At 51.5% G+C, this 15742-nt stretch overlaps 5 protein-coding genes across 5 annotated transcripts; all 5 read right to left on the bottom strand.

The window, feature by feature from the left end:
* Nucleotides 1-511: 511 nt before the first annotated feature.
* Triagg1_7815 (uncharacterized protein) lies at nucleotides 512-1903 on the bottom strand (the record flags this gene model as incomplete). The annotated part of the gene is made up of 1 exon (XM_062902592.1): nucleotides 512-1903. One exon carries the CDS (start codon nucleotides 1901-1903, stop codon nucleotides 512-514), a length of 1392 nt encoding a protein of 463 aa, XP_062753148.1.
* A 3868-nt stretch (nucleotides 1904-5771) lies between these two features.
* Triagg1_7814 (uncharacterized protein) lies at nucleotides 5772-9738 on the bottom strand (the record flags this gene model as incomplete). The annotated part of the gene is made up of 4 exons (XM_062902591.1): nucleotides 5772-6273; nucleotides 6320-6403; nucleotides 6544-9501; nucleotides 9659-9738. The coding sequence occupies 4 exons, from the start codon at nucleotides 9736-9738 to the stop codon at nucleotides 5772-5774; spliced, it is 3624 nt and encodes a 1207-aa protein (XP_062753147.1).
* A 1255-nt stretch (nucleotides 9739-10993) lies between these two features.
* Nucleotides 10994-11791, bottom strand: Triagg1_7813 (uncharacterized protein; the record flags this gene model as incomplete). The annotated part of the gene is made up of 1 exon (XM_062902590.1): nucleotides 10994-11791. One exon carries the CDS (start codon nucleotides 11789-11791, stop codon nucleotides 10994-10996), a length of 798 nt encoding a protein of 265 aa, XP_062753146.1.
* Nucleotides 11792-12809: 1018 nt separating this feature from the next.
* Nucleotides 12810-13670, bottom strand: Triagg1_7812 (uncharacterized protein; the record flags this gene model as incomplete). Its single annotated transcript, XM_062902589.1, has 2 exons — nucleotides 12810-13060; nucleotides 13220-13670. 2 exons carry the CDS (start codon nucleotides 13668-13670, stop codon nucleotides 12810-12812), a joined length of 702 nt encoding a protein of 233 aa, XP_062753145.1.
* A 572-nt stretch (nucleotides 13671-14242) lies between these two features.
* Triagg1_7811 (uncharacterized protein) lies at nucleotides 14243-15699 on the bottom strand (the record flags this gene model as incomplete). The annotated part of the gene is made up of 5 exons (XM_062902588.1): nucleotides 14243-14495; nucleotides 14567-15240; nucleotides 15296-15452; nucleotides 15546-15631; nucleotides 15694-15699. The coding sequence occupies 5 exons, from the start codon at nucleotides 15697-15699 to the stop codon at nucleotides 14243-14245; spliced, it is 1176 nt and encodes a 391-aa protein (XP_062753144.1).
* Between the last annotated feature and the right edge of the window lie 43 nt (nucleotides 15700-15742).

The following is a 15742-nucleotide window of genomic DNA, read 5'->3' as shown; positions in this document are numbered from 1 at the left end:
CCTTGCTCATACCTATTTCTACCTCTCCTCCTCACACCAACTACTCCCGTCCATCGAAGCTAATAAAGACAGTCACGATGATTTCAGTCACAAAGATGCAAAGGACAATGTTGTTTCGGCTAATCAAAGCGCGGTGATGGTATTTGCAGAATAGTAATATAACATGGTATAATAGCATCGAAAATAAACCCACCCCTACTCACAGAGCAGAATAAAAAACGCCAGGCCTGTATGTATATTCAGGCAAATTCGCTATCATGAAAGTTCAGTTCATTTCTCATCAGAATAAAAATGTACCCTTTTTGTTGTTGATCGCCGTGAATAAGAGAAAAAAAAATAAAAATGCAAACGGCCAGGATTGCCCTGGTCCATACTACCTCCATCCTCATGCACATCCCTATTGTCGTACAAATACAGAAAGAATTTTCTTTTTTTTTTTGCTTTTTGCTTTTTTTCTTCTTTGTTATGCAAGAGTTGCCCCTTGGTCGATTCATTTCGCCAGGGGGGTCACTCAGCTGTGCCCGCTGACGGGCGTGTCCTGCGCCTCAGCTAGCTCTGGGATAGGCGTATCCCGCTTCCGCTTATTGTACTGCGCCCTGGGCTCTGTAGGCGTCTTCATGTCCGGCTCGGCTGAAGCCAAATGGGCGACGAGAAAGTGCTGAGAATCTTCCGAGACGACGCTGCTGGCATCTGACATGTCAATGTCGATGGCCGAATCTGCGCTGCTCTCGATGCTTGCTGTCGGTGTGTCAGGCACCATCTGGATATCTGGGACAACTGTCGTCGACACTGCCTCATCGCCACGAGGCGTCTTGGCCGTGATCCTGGCCCTTGCAGAGGCGGCTTCAGCCCTCGAGGCCGCGATTGCGCCTCCAATGCGTTCGTCATCCTCTTCTTCCTCGTCCGCCACGCCAATTGTCCAGACCCACCGGCGTTTCTTCTCCTTGCGCTTGCGCTTGCGAATGCCACCCGTGTCCGATGGAGACAAAGCTGCTGCACCGCCACTCAAAGCCGCAAGCTTGCGTCGCATGTCCTCGAACGGGCCTGGCGTCTGGCCCCCATTCTCGATTTCGTTGGGCGAGAACGCTTGCTTGATGTTGATTGCCCTGTCGCCCCCAATGGGTGAAAACGACGGCGAGGCGGGCGAAGCCTCCTCCACGAGGAGGTCGATGTGCGACTTGGTGTACTTGTTGGTGATGATGGTCTGGGTGAGAGGGTTGTTGTAGCCCACTCGCTTGGCAGCCTTTTCCTGCAACCGCAAGGACTGCCGCCTTGGAGAGGCTGGAATCGCCGTCCGGGGGGGAAGAGGTGAGTTGCGTAGAATGCTGTGGAGAGAGTGAGGGTGCGTATAGGGAGCCGGGGCGCCAGTAGTGTAGAGGGAAGTAAACCGCCTGGAGAGAAGAGGCTCAATAGGTGAGCATGGAGAGGTGACGGCATATGCCCTGGTCTTGGAGGAGATGTCCATGGGAGAGAAAGAAAAGGCCTTTGGTCCGTTGGGGTCGACGGCGCCAGCAGACATGGGAGGCGTCGGTGTCATTGTGCTGGGAAAGGCAATTTCCATCTGCTGGGGCGGCGAGCCCGACGTCTCCGTGGTTGGTGTCTCTGGAAATGCGGCGACATATGGCGTCTTGATTCTTAGCTTGGGGCCTCGAGGCTCGACTGGCGTCTTGAGAGAGAAGCTTTGTAGGGTGTTGATTGCTGTGAGGGGCTCTGCTTGGACTGGCGTAAATCTCTCAATGGCCGTGGCGTATACGTTGGACAGTGTGTTGCATGCGGTGCGATCGGTAGGGTCGACTTGGAAGCCTCTTGTGGGCCTGCTGGGGACTGAAGGGCTGGAGGTGCTGATCTTGAGCGACAGCCGTGGCCTCTTGGAAGAGGTCTGCTGGAAGGGTTGAGAAGCCATCGTGGTTCACTCAAAGGATGTACAGTACAAACGGAGACGGATGAGAGATGTCAAAGTTGAAGAGCAGGAGTCGAGGAAAGAAATAAAGATGGGGAGTGAGTGGGGTGAGTCAACGAGATGCCGGACCCAACCACGTCAAGCCGTATCCTCGTCCCAGGTACGAGGACTCCAGACGATACGAAACTCGAACCTTGGGGTTGTATTATAAGCGTCGCGAGACGAGAATAGAAATGCCGCAGAACAAAGCCAACGACCAGATGGCGGGACCGTCGGCGGCTATATACGACGAAACAACCGCGCATGTTGTGCATCGTCTGGGCGTCTTTTCGTCTCGTCTCCTCCTCTCCTCTTCTTGTTTCTCCTCTTCTCTCTCCCCTTCTTCTTCTCCTCCTCTCCTCCTCTCTCCCCCCAGTCCTTGCGCCACCAGCGACAAAGTGGAACCGCCCGTCCTTGTTCAGCCGACGCTGCTGCATGATGCTAACGGCAGCAAGCCAAATCACATCCGCTGCGTCGTCGGGATAGACGCGAGAAGAGCGAGGCAGCGGAGGTGGAGGGTCGACCATGGCCGTGAGTGGCCGTGTTGCTATTTCTAGCCTGCGGGTAAGCGCTGAGCCCCGGCCCCTGTCTGCAGCGCCCTGAGGGCATCCCGCCAATCGCAGCCAATGGCGTCTAATCGGGCACAAAAGTTGTGAAGCAGATGCACGACCTCGGTCGCTGTCACACGGGCGTGCCAATGGCGAGTCGGCTTGGGATCGTCTTGTCTCGGGCCAACGAGCAGATTTCCGGCTATCGCAACATTGGCGTTGTCACACAATTGGTGGCGTTTGTGCGCATCGTTTGTTTGCTTTGCATAAACGTCGGTCCGCACTGCTCCGTACAGACAGACAGTGCAGATCCGGGACGAGAGATGCGTTTGCCATGATGGAATCTCTCTGTCTTTGCCACTGGAAACACCGTCCGCAGAGACTCATGTCCGTTTCGCCATCGTAAAGAGCAAGTTTCGGTGGGAGTTGCAGGGAATGTAAAGCTAAATATAGAAATAGAATTGGCACAGACAATTTCGAGCTCCACGTCATGTTCTGGTGGCCCTGGGCGGTGGTGCCGAGGGTCTGTGCGCACTGTGCTGCGGAATAACCTGCGGACCGGTGCTTCAATTGCCAGATGACGACAGTCTGCATGTCCGTCTCTTCGCCGCTGTCGGTCAAGGACTGGAAGTACATAGGCCAAAGCTTCCAGAAATATCAAGATAATTTTGAGGTCAATTTGGCTTCACTTTACTTTACTGAGTTCCAACGTGTTGCATCTGTTGCACCAATTGTACAGAATCCCAATGACGTCGCATTCTCAACTTCATCCATCATGACTCCAAGGCTTCAACAATCTCAGCAATGCCTTTTTCGTCCCTCCACCGCCTCGAGATGATTAGTATAGCAACCCTCATTCCTCCCACCGTGCCCGACTTCAAACAAGAGCCCTTGCTCCACGATAGCTTCGCCGTCAAGCCCACATCCCAAAAACTAGCCAGGGCAGCTTTTCAAAGATTCCAATCTAACGTGTCCGTCTAACGAGTACTACTGCATGGTGGAGGATTACTACGGAGGTAGTCAGCAGAACGGACTCCAGGGATGGTGAGAGGTGCCCGGTTTGGGAGCATGCAATTTCGTGATTAGCCTAGAACTGTACTAGCATGTGCAGTAGAAGTAAGTTATGTTTCGGAATAAGAATAGCGACATGATGGCTCTATGGCAATTGTCAAGATCCTGGTCCGCAGAGCCAGCGGAGTGGAGATGCGATATACGATACGAGCTTAGTTGTTGGCTCAGCGTTCTATCAAGAGAAGGCACATGAATGATGAAGATCAGAGCTATTGCGGTATTGTAGATGCTCTCTCCATTGCTTTATACTCGCAAGGGGCAATGAGGGTAGTTGATAATCGCAGATGCTATCAGAACATGTAGGATAATTCCAGGAGGAGTAATTTTAGGAGAACGAGACAAGCATAGTAGCACACCACACACTACAACCGCTAGACAGGAGAGAAAGATCCACGATACTCGATATTGTCATCATTGCTGAGTACTAGGTAGTTGAGTAGAAAACAGAGACTGTCCTATACTGTTCAAAACCCGTCCCTTCACACTCAAGCTTACCTATTTCCACATCAAGCAATGTTGAAACACCAACCACTGTATTCCATCCACCTGCATCCAGCAAAATCTCACACATCCATCTTCATTTGACAACCATTATCCACCAATTACCATGTCTTCCTCCTCTTCCTCCACTTACCCATAGATCTTCTACCCTCTCAAAAAACAGGTGGAAACCCCCTCCCATCACAAACACATAAACCATCTATACTAAGAAACAATAAATATAGCATGAAACATCCCACAGACCACATACAATTGAAGCTAACTATTGCTACAACTAAGTACGCATGTATTCATCGCCATAAACAGAGATCCGTCTGAATCAGCACTCACTCTTCGCTCATTTCCACCAGGCCCTATATTTAGCATCCCCCAATATTAATAGACACCTTGCTTATACCATCCATCCATACACCTACATGTCAGGAAAGCTACTATATCCAACAACTTTTCCCTACACAGAAGGAGGTCACGCATATTCCACCTAGCATCAGACGCATGATGACACATCTGGCCTCATCAAGACTCTTGCTATATAAATAAATAGAAAGAAATGAACAAGAAGAGAAGAAAACACACAAGGCCCAGTCTCACCGTCAGCATACCATTATACTACCTACCTGTCAACACGGCTCAACACTCATCGTCCTTGCTAGGTAGGTGAGAAACATTACTACTACTACTCCAGCTCCCTCAAACAGTCGTAGCGCAGGGCATCATCATCAATACCTATTTCTGGGGAGCAACCAACCCCCGATCTAACGTCGCAACCCGGATCTACAGTGCGCCAAATGTAAGCATGGAACAACATCCGTACATTCTTAGACCTGGAGATGCATTTGCGCACGCAACCACACGCCCGGCAGATCATCCATAGCCCCCCCCTTTCCACGCTATTTTCTTACGGCGCTCCCACAATTTACCTGTAGGCTAACCCCTTTATTATTGCTTGCTTCCAATGATTATACATAGTACATACCACATGCACATATACTCCGTACATGGGCAGCAAAGAAAGCTTCATCAAAACATGATCAATGTCTCTCTCCCCGCAATCTTGTGCGATTTCCCCGACAGGGCTCCTGGAGCATCTCTATCCATGACGCCCAGGATTCTAAGAAGCCACCCAGCAATGGGCCTTTCTCAATGACTCGTTCTCGTTTCATCGCAGCAAGATCGAATAGATATAATTCACTGGTGGATCCCACCGTTCGGGTAATTCTTCAAAGAATCAGTCCGTCCCTGGACATCAAATAGGGCATCTCTGCCAAAGATGCCACCATATTTCGTATTCGTGCTAGTTCTTGCTACCAACTAGGCCAATAAGGCCCTTCCCTTCAACTCCATCCATGAATCTCATTTCACATGGCGGCATTAATCCTCGTTTATTTCTCATTGCCACATTTGATCATGTATCTCCTCCAAAAAATCTTCCTTGTGCCCATAATGACCGACGACGACCATAGGCTCGCGGCTGCTGAGGCTGGTCGATTCGTCGTCTGGCTTCAGCCGGGATGGTGCTAAAGACAGAAATAAAACACTTCAGTGCACCAGAGCCCGGCGAGCCAGACGCTGGACGTTATCCTAGTAATTCCCTCGTAGTACTCTTCACGAACAAGTGGTACCAGAGTTATCCGTTTCGGGTTCGGTCAGCCGTTTCGTGTATATCCATGCCGAGCGTATGAGTCAAGTAGTATAAAATTCTCCTTTGCCTTTCAGCCGCTGTTAAGAATTCCATGGGATTCGAGCAGGTTGCCCAAAGCCCCGAGCTTTACCGGTTTGGTGAGGAACACATCCATCCCGCTTCCAAATGCCTCCTGCTGAGCATCTTCCGTCGCTAATCCCGAAAGCGCAATAATGGGGACGGGCGTCAGTCCCATCTGGGCTTCATGTGCTCGAATTTGCCTCGTGGCCTCGAATCCATCCATGACCGGCATGGATATGTCCATTAGGATGCAGGCATACGCGCTGGGGTTGGCAACGAAGTATTCTACCGCTTCCTTGCCGTTCTTCGCCTCTTGGAACCCAATGTTGCGCTTCTTCATATAAGTGGAAAGCACCTTCAAGTTGATGTAATTGTCGTCAACGAGCAAAAAGCTGATTTGAGGCGCCTCCGGCTTATCCCGCCGGACTAGAGACTCTTCTGGAGACTTTGGGGGCGTTTCGGTCTGAGAACCAGACGATATAAAAGAACCGTCGCTCGTGAATATTGACCCGCTGCTTCGAGATACAGCAGTTGTCGGTCTGGTCAATGGTGGCCTACCGATATGAGCAGAAGAGAATGTACTTGGTGTTCTCTTGGGGCCCTTTGGCCTCTTGGCCACCATTGGAATCGAAAGAGGTGCTCCTGGCGAATTGAAGCTGCTCATCCAGCGCATGTAGGCCGAATGCAGCGTTCTGGCAAGTTTACGAGGGCCGGTCCTAAGAATTGCAATGCATGAGTCAATGAGGAACGAGAAAAGGAACACTCAAGATGGAGAGACTCACGGTTGAGAAATAAACTCAAAAATGGCAGGAGATCCGGCCTTCTTGAACACGTGTGACTGGCGATAGGCTACTAGAGCATTTGAGCACACGACAACATTGGGTGTTTTGTCAAATGATTCAAAATCTTCGCTCAGTGTCGCCAAGTCCATATGGGACCAAAGCACAAGGTCCGGCGTGACGCTCGTGTCTCGGGTGTTGGGGATGATTTCCATATGTAGCCATTCGCGGCAGATGTTGACTATAGCCGTTTGCCAGTCGGAATTCGCCATTATAACCCGCACACGCAGGCCTTTGAGGTCAGCAACTTGTTCTTTGAACGCCTTGTCTTCTTCATCGGAGATTGTAGGGGCCACTTCCACAGGACGCGGTAGCTGCTCCAACGGGAGGGTGACACAGGCTGTCGTCCCAACGCCGAGCTCGCTCCGTATCGAGACATCACCTTGCAGATGAGATGTTATCTGCTGCACGAGACTGAGACCTAGCCCGGCACCAGGTGATAATGGATCCTCCTGTGAAAAGGGACGGAAGAGCCCGTGCTTGAGGAAATCAGGGCCGATGCCTTTGCCGGTATCCTGCACTGTAAACCTGACGACACGCTCTTTCTTGCGGCCCCTAAGGCGAACCATTTCCTGCGTAAGAGAAACTGTAATCGTGCCCCGCTTGGTATGCTTCAACGCATTGCCGAATATGTTCATGACGATGCGCCGGATGGCTCCCACGTCAACGCAATACGCCCAATTGCACCTGGCATCCATCGAGAGGATGATCAAGACATCATCGAAGCTCCACCTGAGCTCCCCGTTCTTGGTCATCCAGGGTTCGAGCTGGTCTATTGCTTGCAGCGAATCCGAGTGGTGATTCGCATTCACATCGGGGTTGATCGACCCGCTGTGCTGGTCAGAGAGTTGTTTGACAGACAAGTGTAAAAAGTTGAAGCCAGCAAAGACACTCTCAATAACTTCCTCGACAATGTGGTCAATTTGCGAGTCGCGCAGCAAGGATTTCTTGCCAAATTGCCCCAGATCGAGACCATTTGACGTCAAGCTGAGCGCCCTGTCATCTCGTCCAGACAGATGATTGATTCTGGAATATTCAAGGAGGTGGTCTACCGTGTCCAGAAGTGTGCGGGAGCAAGTTTCGATAGTGTGGGCAACATTGCCCTGAAAGATGTCGAGCTTGGTATCAATGAGCAGTTCGGCGTTGAGCAGAATTCCATGCAGCGGGGAACGAAGCTCGTGTGAGAGTGACCCAAGAGCATCCGTCTTTGCTTTATCAGCCCGCAAATCCTTGAACCGCAGGATTTCAGACATGGCAAGCATCCCCAGAGCTCTCAGATAACTTAATTCCTGTTCAAGTGAAAAACTTCGAGCCACGTCCTTGGTGCAGATGAATCCGCCGGCATGCCATCGATCTTTCCTGGGGTCCCAGATAGGGACGAATCCTATGCTCCGAGAGCCAGGGAAAGCCTTGAGGAGAGCCTTTCCCTCAAGCTGCCTCGCCGAGCTTTTCAGTGGAATCCCGTCACGCGGCATTGTTAGATTGATTTCAGAACCTCTCATGGGTAACGCAGAGATGCTCGGGTATCCCTCTGACAACTGCCATGGCTGCTCGTCTTCTGACGAGTCCGATTGCAACTCCCCGTCGGCGCCAAAGTTGAAAATCTGGCCCCTGGGATAGCGCCGAAGAAGCTTAGACAGAAAGTTCTCTCTCATAGAAACGCAGGGCCGGCTTGGAACAGCCCCATTGATGCTCGACGCCGTAGACGTGGAATAGCCAAGGAGCCTACACTGCGACGCAGTCTTACTTGGACGCCTTGCTTCTAGGTCCTCATCGCTGCTGCTCGTGGCGGATGACTGGCTTCCCTCGTCAGTCGTGGTGCTGTTCTGCGCCGCCGGGGACAGATATGACTGGATGGGGGCTTCGAAGAAAAGGCAGCCCTCCACCTCGATGGACTCCCTGACAATGTTGGCAGCTTTGGACAGAATGACCATTGAGCTTTCGTCCTCTGTCAGACTAGCCATGGATTTGAATTCGGGCCTCGTGGCTCCTGAGCTGCCAGCAGAGAACGTACGGCGTTCATGGCCAGAGATGGCGTCGTTTGGGCTTAGATTGGCCTCGTTTCCCGACCTTGGGGCGTTGATTGGATCCGTTAATGTGGTTTTCGGTGACAAGTCGGTCACGAGATCATCCTCTGGTCTGTCCTGCTCTTGTTGTTGGAAAAATCGTTGCCTGTGGCTGGGGCTGTTAGGCACCGTCTCCAAGACAACATCATTCGAAGTCTTCTGCCCTCCATATATGGTGGGTTTGCCCTCGATAAACGACCCCAAGCCCCTGTTCATTCGCAGATCCCGTTTGTGCACAATCTTGAGTCTCTGTGCCTCGAGATGGTCCATGATGGCACAGGATATGTCCCGTAGCCGCTGCGAGTGGACATCGGTCCAGTCCTTGTTTGGTGTCTCGTTGATGACGCAGTAGACGCCGATGTTGATTCCACGTCGAGTTCGGATCGGGACAGCCGCATAGAACCGAGCCAGAGTGCCCGGCTGGCAGTACGGCTTGGACGAGAACCGAGGGTCGACAACAATGTCCTGGGCAATGGTCAGAGGGAGCTGGTGGGGGGTCTCGCCATCGGCCGCATCGAGAGCCTTGTCGCCGAGGAGGCACAGTTCGCAGATTCCATGGCTACGAGGGATGGCGGTGCCACATAGCCAGAGGGGGCGGTCACAGTCGTCACTCTTGAGCGACGGATACAGTCGCTGGGTGGGTGTTGCTTCGGCGACGATGCACTGGCGGTGGGCGTCGAACAGCGAGATGAGGGACCTGTCGGTGCCCGTCTGCAAAGCTCCCAGCTGGGCGAGGCCGGTGAGGATAACGTCGTCGGCGGCGGCGAGCTCAGACGAAGGCGTCGGCTTGCCGGTCTCGTTGAGCCTGACGGCGCTGAGCAGAGACGAAGAGTATCTACATGTCGGTGGTTGCCACGGGTTAACACACACAAGAAAGAAGAGCCTGACCCGGCCTGGCCTGGCCTGACCTGACCTGACGATGGCAAGACAAGAGAGACGAGGCAAGAAAAGAGAAGGAAACAAGAAAAGCAAAAAGAAGCCCCAATACTCACTCAAACGTCTCTCGCTCTCTGGCCGACTCGGACACCAGCTTGGCAGCCTTCACCTGAGCCCGGTCCGGAATTGCTGCCATCACCGTTCCACAGCCGCCACAAGGTGCACGGATCGCTGTCGCTCGGGATTGGAAAAAACCATGGGGGCGCCGATCACCAACGACTCTCAGAGGCACTATGCAAGGTATATATTGGAGGGTACCCCGGCATGTTTTCAGCACCTTGCCACTTGTAGCAGAATCTGCAGTTGCCGCAGCGCAGCCCCCTCGACAAGCTACATGTACATATCCCGAGTACCAAAAAAAAGAGTACCTCCGATAATGCAAGTTGCCACTGCCTATATGTACTGCCTTGAGTACTAGGTACCTATAGTACCTGATCTTGTCAACTGACAGCTTAACCTTATCGCACAGTCCGTACAGTGTACCTTGAGCAGCCAGAACTTGAAACACAAAAAAGCATCAACAATTTTGGTTTCATCCATAGTACAACTAACAATGTGCCAGCTAAACTCAAACACTACCCCAAACAGCTCCCTCCGAAAAAGCTACCCAAACCCAACTCACTAACTGGACGGGACGGCTAGCCTCCAACGCCAGATGCAAAAAGTGGTGAACCTTGATTGCTAACTATCCCTACTTCAGCACCATAGCTTTTGGAGCTCTGAACCATGTGCCCACTTCCCATCCATCGGAGTCTTTGCTCCCGTTTTTTTCATGGAACGATTAGCTGATTTCTTTGTGCGGCCCCAAATTAGCTACCGCCCTGCTAATCTATCTGAGGTTACAGCAACCCATCCTTTTACCGGCTTTAGCACCTGTTAGTGCCCTCATCCGCGTACTAAAAGTCCAGAGGTGCGCTTGTGACGTTTTCTCTGGGGGTTGGCCAAGGTCGCGATAGTGCTTGGAAAATCAAGATGATGGATACAAGATGATGCCTGCCTGCTCACCTACTAGGTAGTACAGTAGTACCTAGTGATGATGGAAGAAGCAATATGCCTGTGATAGTGGAAGAAGCTATATACAATTGATGTACGTGGTGATAACGTCTACCGATGCCCACATTAGGAAGTCGTCTAACTTGCAAATGGCCGCTACCCTCCCACGCTCATTCTATCAAGGAGGTTGATATCAATCCTTCTCCTCTGTCAGCTGCGCGATTTCCTTCACTCTGATAGATAAAACTCCGCATTTAATATTCAGCATGGTCGATAATCATTTTGATCCCGCTTGGTATATCCGTATATGTACCCAGCCCCAGCCATGCAATAGCAATAGCAATAGCAAATAAAACAAACACAAAAGAAACAAGAGATATCAAGACACAGCAAAGCGCTCAGGCTTCGCAACACAAATCATTACTGATAACATCCAGCTGCCGCCTCACATCCTCGCGCAACCGACTCTCCAGCTGATTCAAATTAATCATAATCTGATTGATCCTATCTTGATCTACCTGGGAGGCTTCAGCTAGAGCTTCGTCGTCCAAATCACTCGACCTTGTGTGCTCGACCGGCGGCGCGATGAGAGATTCGGAAATTGTTTGGTTTGGCCCATCCCACTGCTTCTCTGTCTGCTCCGCATTCCAATTCTGCAGCGGGTGGTTGTATCTCGATTCTTCGAGTTCATCATACCAGAGAGGCTGTGAAGCTGATGTTTGGAGATTGCATGTCGGGTCGAAATCGGCATCAGAGCCGGGAGGAGTAAAAGAGTCGGGATCGCTCGACTGCTCAGTCGGCGAGGTTGTCGCTGTGGTCGTTGCAAAAGGCAGGGCGTCAAAGCAATTGTCGTCAATGTACATCGAAATATCGTAGCCTGCTGTAGTTGCAAACTGGGAATCGTAAGCCAGCCCACCGATGGGACTAGCTATGGAATCCGCAGCCATTGCGCCATCTGCTGGGGCAGTCGCCCTGCTTTCTTGTCGTCCTGTATTCGGTGAGAGAAAACATGGTATCCAGGAGTGTTGCTCAATGCTCCGAGCTATTTGCGGGAACTCTTGTGCAAACTGACGACTGACTTCTTCATACCGAGAGAGGTTGTCTAGAGCATCTTGGCTCTGGACCTGGCCTGATCGTATAAGCGACACTGGCCGGGTATCATACGGCCGGCGATCGGAGCAGGCTCTCTTTGTCATTTCAAGGTCGGTGGGATGTGCCCGATTGTGTATTTCCAAAATTGAAGAGATAAAGTCTTGTGAAAAAAAAACAATGGTTGTGATTGATTGAAAATGAATCCCAGGAGCAAACAAACGAAGGGAGCTTTACATGGTGCACACACAATTGGAAGCGTGGGGCAGACATGGGTATCGACTTTTTTCAAAACCGCATCGAGATGCTGATTACGGCATGCCAGACGTCATTCTCCAGACAGCAGCTGTAAGCGTGTCATGTCCGCGTGCCTGTTCGGTGTCAACGTGCGAGCTAAAGCGGTTTCTGCGTGTCTTTAATGGCCAGCGTCCATCCGTGGCTTTTCAATCTCCAACGCAGTCCGGGGGGCGGAAACTCGCCGACTAGGTAAGAGATCGCCGCCAAGCGGCCAATGGGTGAGGCTTGAGATGAATCGCCTCCTGCATGCCCACCTTGTTCAATGGCACACCAAACTAGGCCCAGCTGGTCGCATCACAAGAGCAGTTGAAGGCGACATTGACTGTGTCTTTTTCTCCCTTCAAGTGCTCTACCTGGGCCAATCACCGTTTACCCGCAATATTAAGGGCATGGACAGCTACACTTGTTGAACAAAGGTTTGCTGGCAGAGGGGGAGACCATGATATGACCCCAAGTATCGCTTCGTCGTTATTACTACCCAGGTAGGTCTAGTTTGGCATCAATGCGCAGCTACCCTCACCGTTTTTTGACCCCGAAACAGTTTGCTCGTTCGATAAGCGACAAAGGGCTATTGAAGCAATTCTGTTGGCCAAGGATAAATAAGGAGTTCTTAAAACCCATCAACAGGTACTACAATGCTGCCGAGATACCATCCACGTTCCTCAATCGCTGATAGCCGAAACCCTCTTCGATTCAAGTACTCCAAGACAGGATAACAAATAAATGCCACACTCGGGACCTCAATAGATAAAAAAAAATTATAAAGACGAGAAGTCATAAACAAAAATATAGATCCCCTCCCCAATAGAACAATCCAATGCCTGCCACTCACGACTCAATGCCCAGCGCCTTCACTCCCACAATCCTCCCGCCCTCGTCATCCCGTGAAATAACCCAGTACTCCGCCCTCGTCAGATCCCTCGCAACCCTATACACTCTCACGTCGTTCCCCCGCGTCGCCTCCCTCACAGCATCAATCACATTGCCGTATTCCCCCTGCGAGTCCCAGTCGACCGGGTCCATGATGTCGATTTGCGCGTTCTCGGCGTCCCAGTGGTTGATCAGCTTTGCGAATTCGACTATCCAAGCATGTTCCAATTAGCTCTTCTGCATACTTTTTTCTCTCTTCCAAATCCCCCCCCCCCCCCCCCCCCTCCCCTTCTTAGACTTCGAGAAACCGTAATCTTGGAATGGAGTGTCCAGGGCATAGGCAAAAAAAAAAAAAAAAAAAAACTGACCTTCATCCGGCAACCCTCCCTCGCCCTTCCACTTCAACGACACTCCCTTAAACGGCTCATCCGCCTCGCTCACGTAAAACGCACCGCGACAGACCTCAGCAATGCTCTTGGGCAGCTCACTCCCCTCATCCGCAGTCTTAAACGTCCGCTGTGCCACCGAGCTTTGCGCTGCTGCCGCCCTCCCCTCGTCCGCATCCTGGTTCGCCTTGTTGAGGAAGGCCATGTAGTCCTCGTCGCTCGCCATTTTCCGGGACGCGGTGTTCGATAGGGTTCGGCGTTGGGTGAAGCTGCGGAAACTCGGCGCAGCCGTGCTTGAGCTGTTGTTGTATTGACCTTGGGGCTGAAGATGGATGCGCTGGGGAATGCGGTGCGCTATTCGCTTGTTGATATGCAGGACTCTTCTAGATGGGAATGAAAACGCAGCAAAGAGGATTCGTTGACTGGGTGGCATGAGGGAGAATGGCGAAGACGGTTCAGCGGGTAGTGAAGATGTTTCGTGCTATTAAAGCTGGTGGTCTCGTCAGATTTTGAGGTGGGGTGACGTCAACGACGAATCCGTTGGAGTTTGAGGCGCTATAGATCAGGTCTGTGAGCGCTACAACGTTCAAAACGCTTCGAGATTCATCACTTAAAAATGTAAATATCAGAACTAGGCACTTATAATGAAAAAAAAAAAAAAAAAAAAAAAGTCTTCATAGCAGCTGTTTTCCCTCCCTTACATTGTTTACAATTACAGTCGCGCAATAAATTGATCCAGATTTCTACAGCAGATTCACATCAAGACTTGCGTATAAATGGTCAGTTTCTTCTCTATTGGCGTCGCTACTTGGCATGCACATGCGCGGGATTTCCATGATCATAACAGGAAATCTCATTTCGAATTTTTCAGATCTCTAGCTGAAATTCATCTTTTTTTTTCGTGCTCCTCCCATTATGAAGCCCCAAAAACCCAGCCCAAAAAGCAAGGCAAACCAAATCCGACACCAATGCAATGACCCGACGCGCAAAAAGGAAATAAGCTTTTTATGCGGAAGCCAGATCCTTCTTGAGGGTACCCTGGTACTGCTTCTTCTCCGCAGGGGTCTGGAAAGCACCGTGACCGAATTCGGATGAGGTGTCGATCCATTTGAGGCTGATCTTCTCCAGAGCCTTTCTTGAGGTGTGAGTCCACATGGACTTGCGGAGGGTCACAACACGCTTCTTGGTACCAGGGATGGAACCCTTGACCATGACGAAGTCGTTGTTGATCTCACCATAGCGGACGAAGCCACCGAGACTGCAAGACAATGTTAGCAATGAATTATACGCTGATGGGCGATCCAGAAAGGAGGTTCAAAGTAAACATACGGAGTGATCTTCTTCTTGGTGACATCAACGTCAGTGGAGGCGTTGTCGTCAGCATCACCCTTGCCGATTCTGTAAACCTTGTGGTTGACAGAGGTACGGTGGTGGTAACCCTCCTGACCGGCACGGGCAACAGTCCACTGGACGTGGGAAGGATGCCAAGCACCGATACAAGCAACCTTTCGGAGACCCTTGTGAGTTTTACGGGGGAGCTTCTTGGTGCCCCAGCGGGCGGTGACACCGCTGAATCCGTGGCCCTTGGTGACGGCGATAACGTCAATGACCTCATCCTGCTCGAAGATAGTGTCGACGGAGACGGGCTTCTCGAAGAGGTCCTTGCCGAAGTCGACCTTCTCGGCAACGGAGCCACCGTTGACCTGGATCTCCATGAGGTGGGCCTTCTTCTGCTTGAGGGGGGTCTTGCGGATCTGGGTGTGAGCCAGGATACGGACGACGGTGCAGTACTTCTTGATGCGCTCGAGCTCGCGGTTGATGGAGGCACCGCTGTTGTCGGAGTGCTTCTTGGCGTACTTGGTGAAGGCCTTCTTCTTGCTCTTGTACCAGTTCTTGTAGAATCGGCGCTTAACTTCGTCGCTCAAGTGCTCGGCCCACACGGTGGTGAGGGAGCGCAGACCACGGGGAGTCTCGATGTAGCCCACAAGACCAACAACGATCATCTAAAATAAGATGTTAGCCATAGGCACATAGCCAAGCGGGCTGCATTGTTCGTACAGGGGGGGTATCAATGATCGAAACAGCCTCCACAACTTCCTTCTTGTTCGCCTTCGCGCCGGGTCGGTCGAGGTCACGAACGATCGTGGTCATACCGGCCTTGTAGCCCATGGCGGCGGTCAGGTGGACGGGCTTCTTGGGGTCATCCTTGGGGAAGCTGCCAATTTCAATTGATTAGCATTGTTCCTTGTGATATCCTCGGATTAAATGCATCTCAAGGTTTTTTTCTTCTTCGTCTTCCAACACTTACGACTTGACCTTTCCGCGGTGGCGGGCAGCGCGCTTCCGAGGCAGATAAGCCAAGGAGCCGTGACGGGGAGCCTCGTACTTGCGGTGCTATTCTGATGTTAGCATTATCGTGGGAAAATCTGAGGTTTCTTTTCGGTATCTTCACATACACTCATTTTGGGCTGTTGTGTGGTGATGAGTTTAGTATGAAAAATTGAC

The sequence above is a fragment of the Trichoderma aggressivum genome (assembly GCF_033847375.1).
Source record: "Trichoderma aggressivum f. europaeum strain CBS 100526 chromosome Unknown scaffold_036, whole genome shotgun sequence".
Lineage (NCBI taxonomy): Eukaryota > Fungi > Ascomycota > Sordariomycetes > Hypocreales > Hypocreaceae > Trichoderma > Trichoderma aggressivum.
Note: the sequence above shows the minus strand (reverse complement) of the source record. Positions and strands in the feature narration are given on the sequence as shown.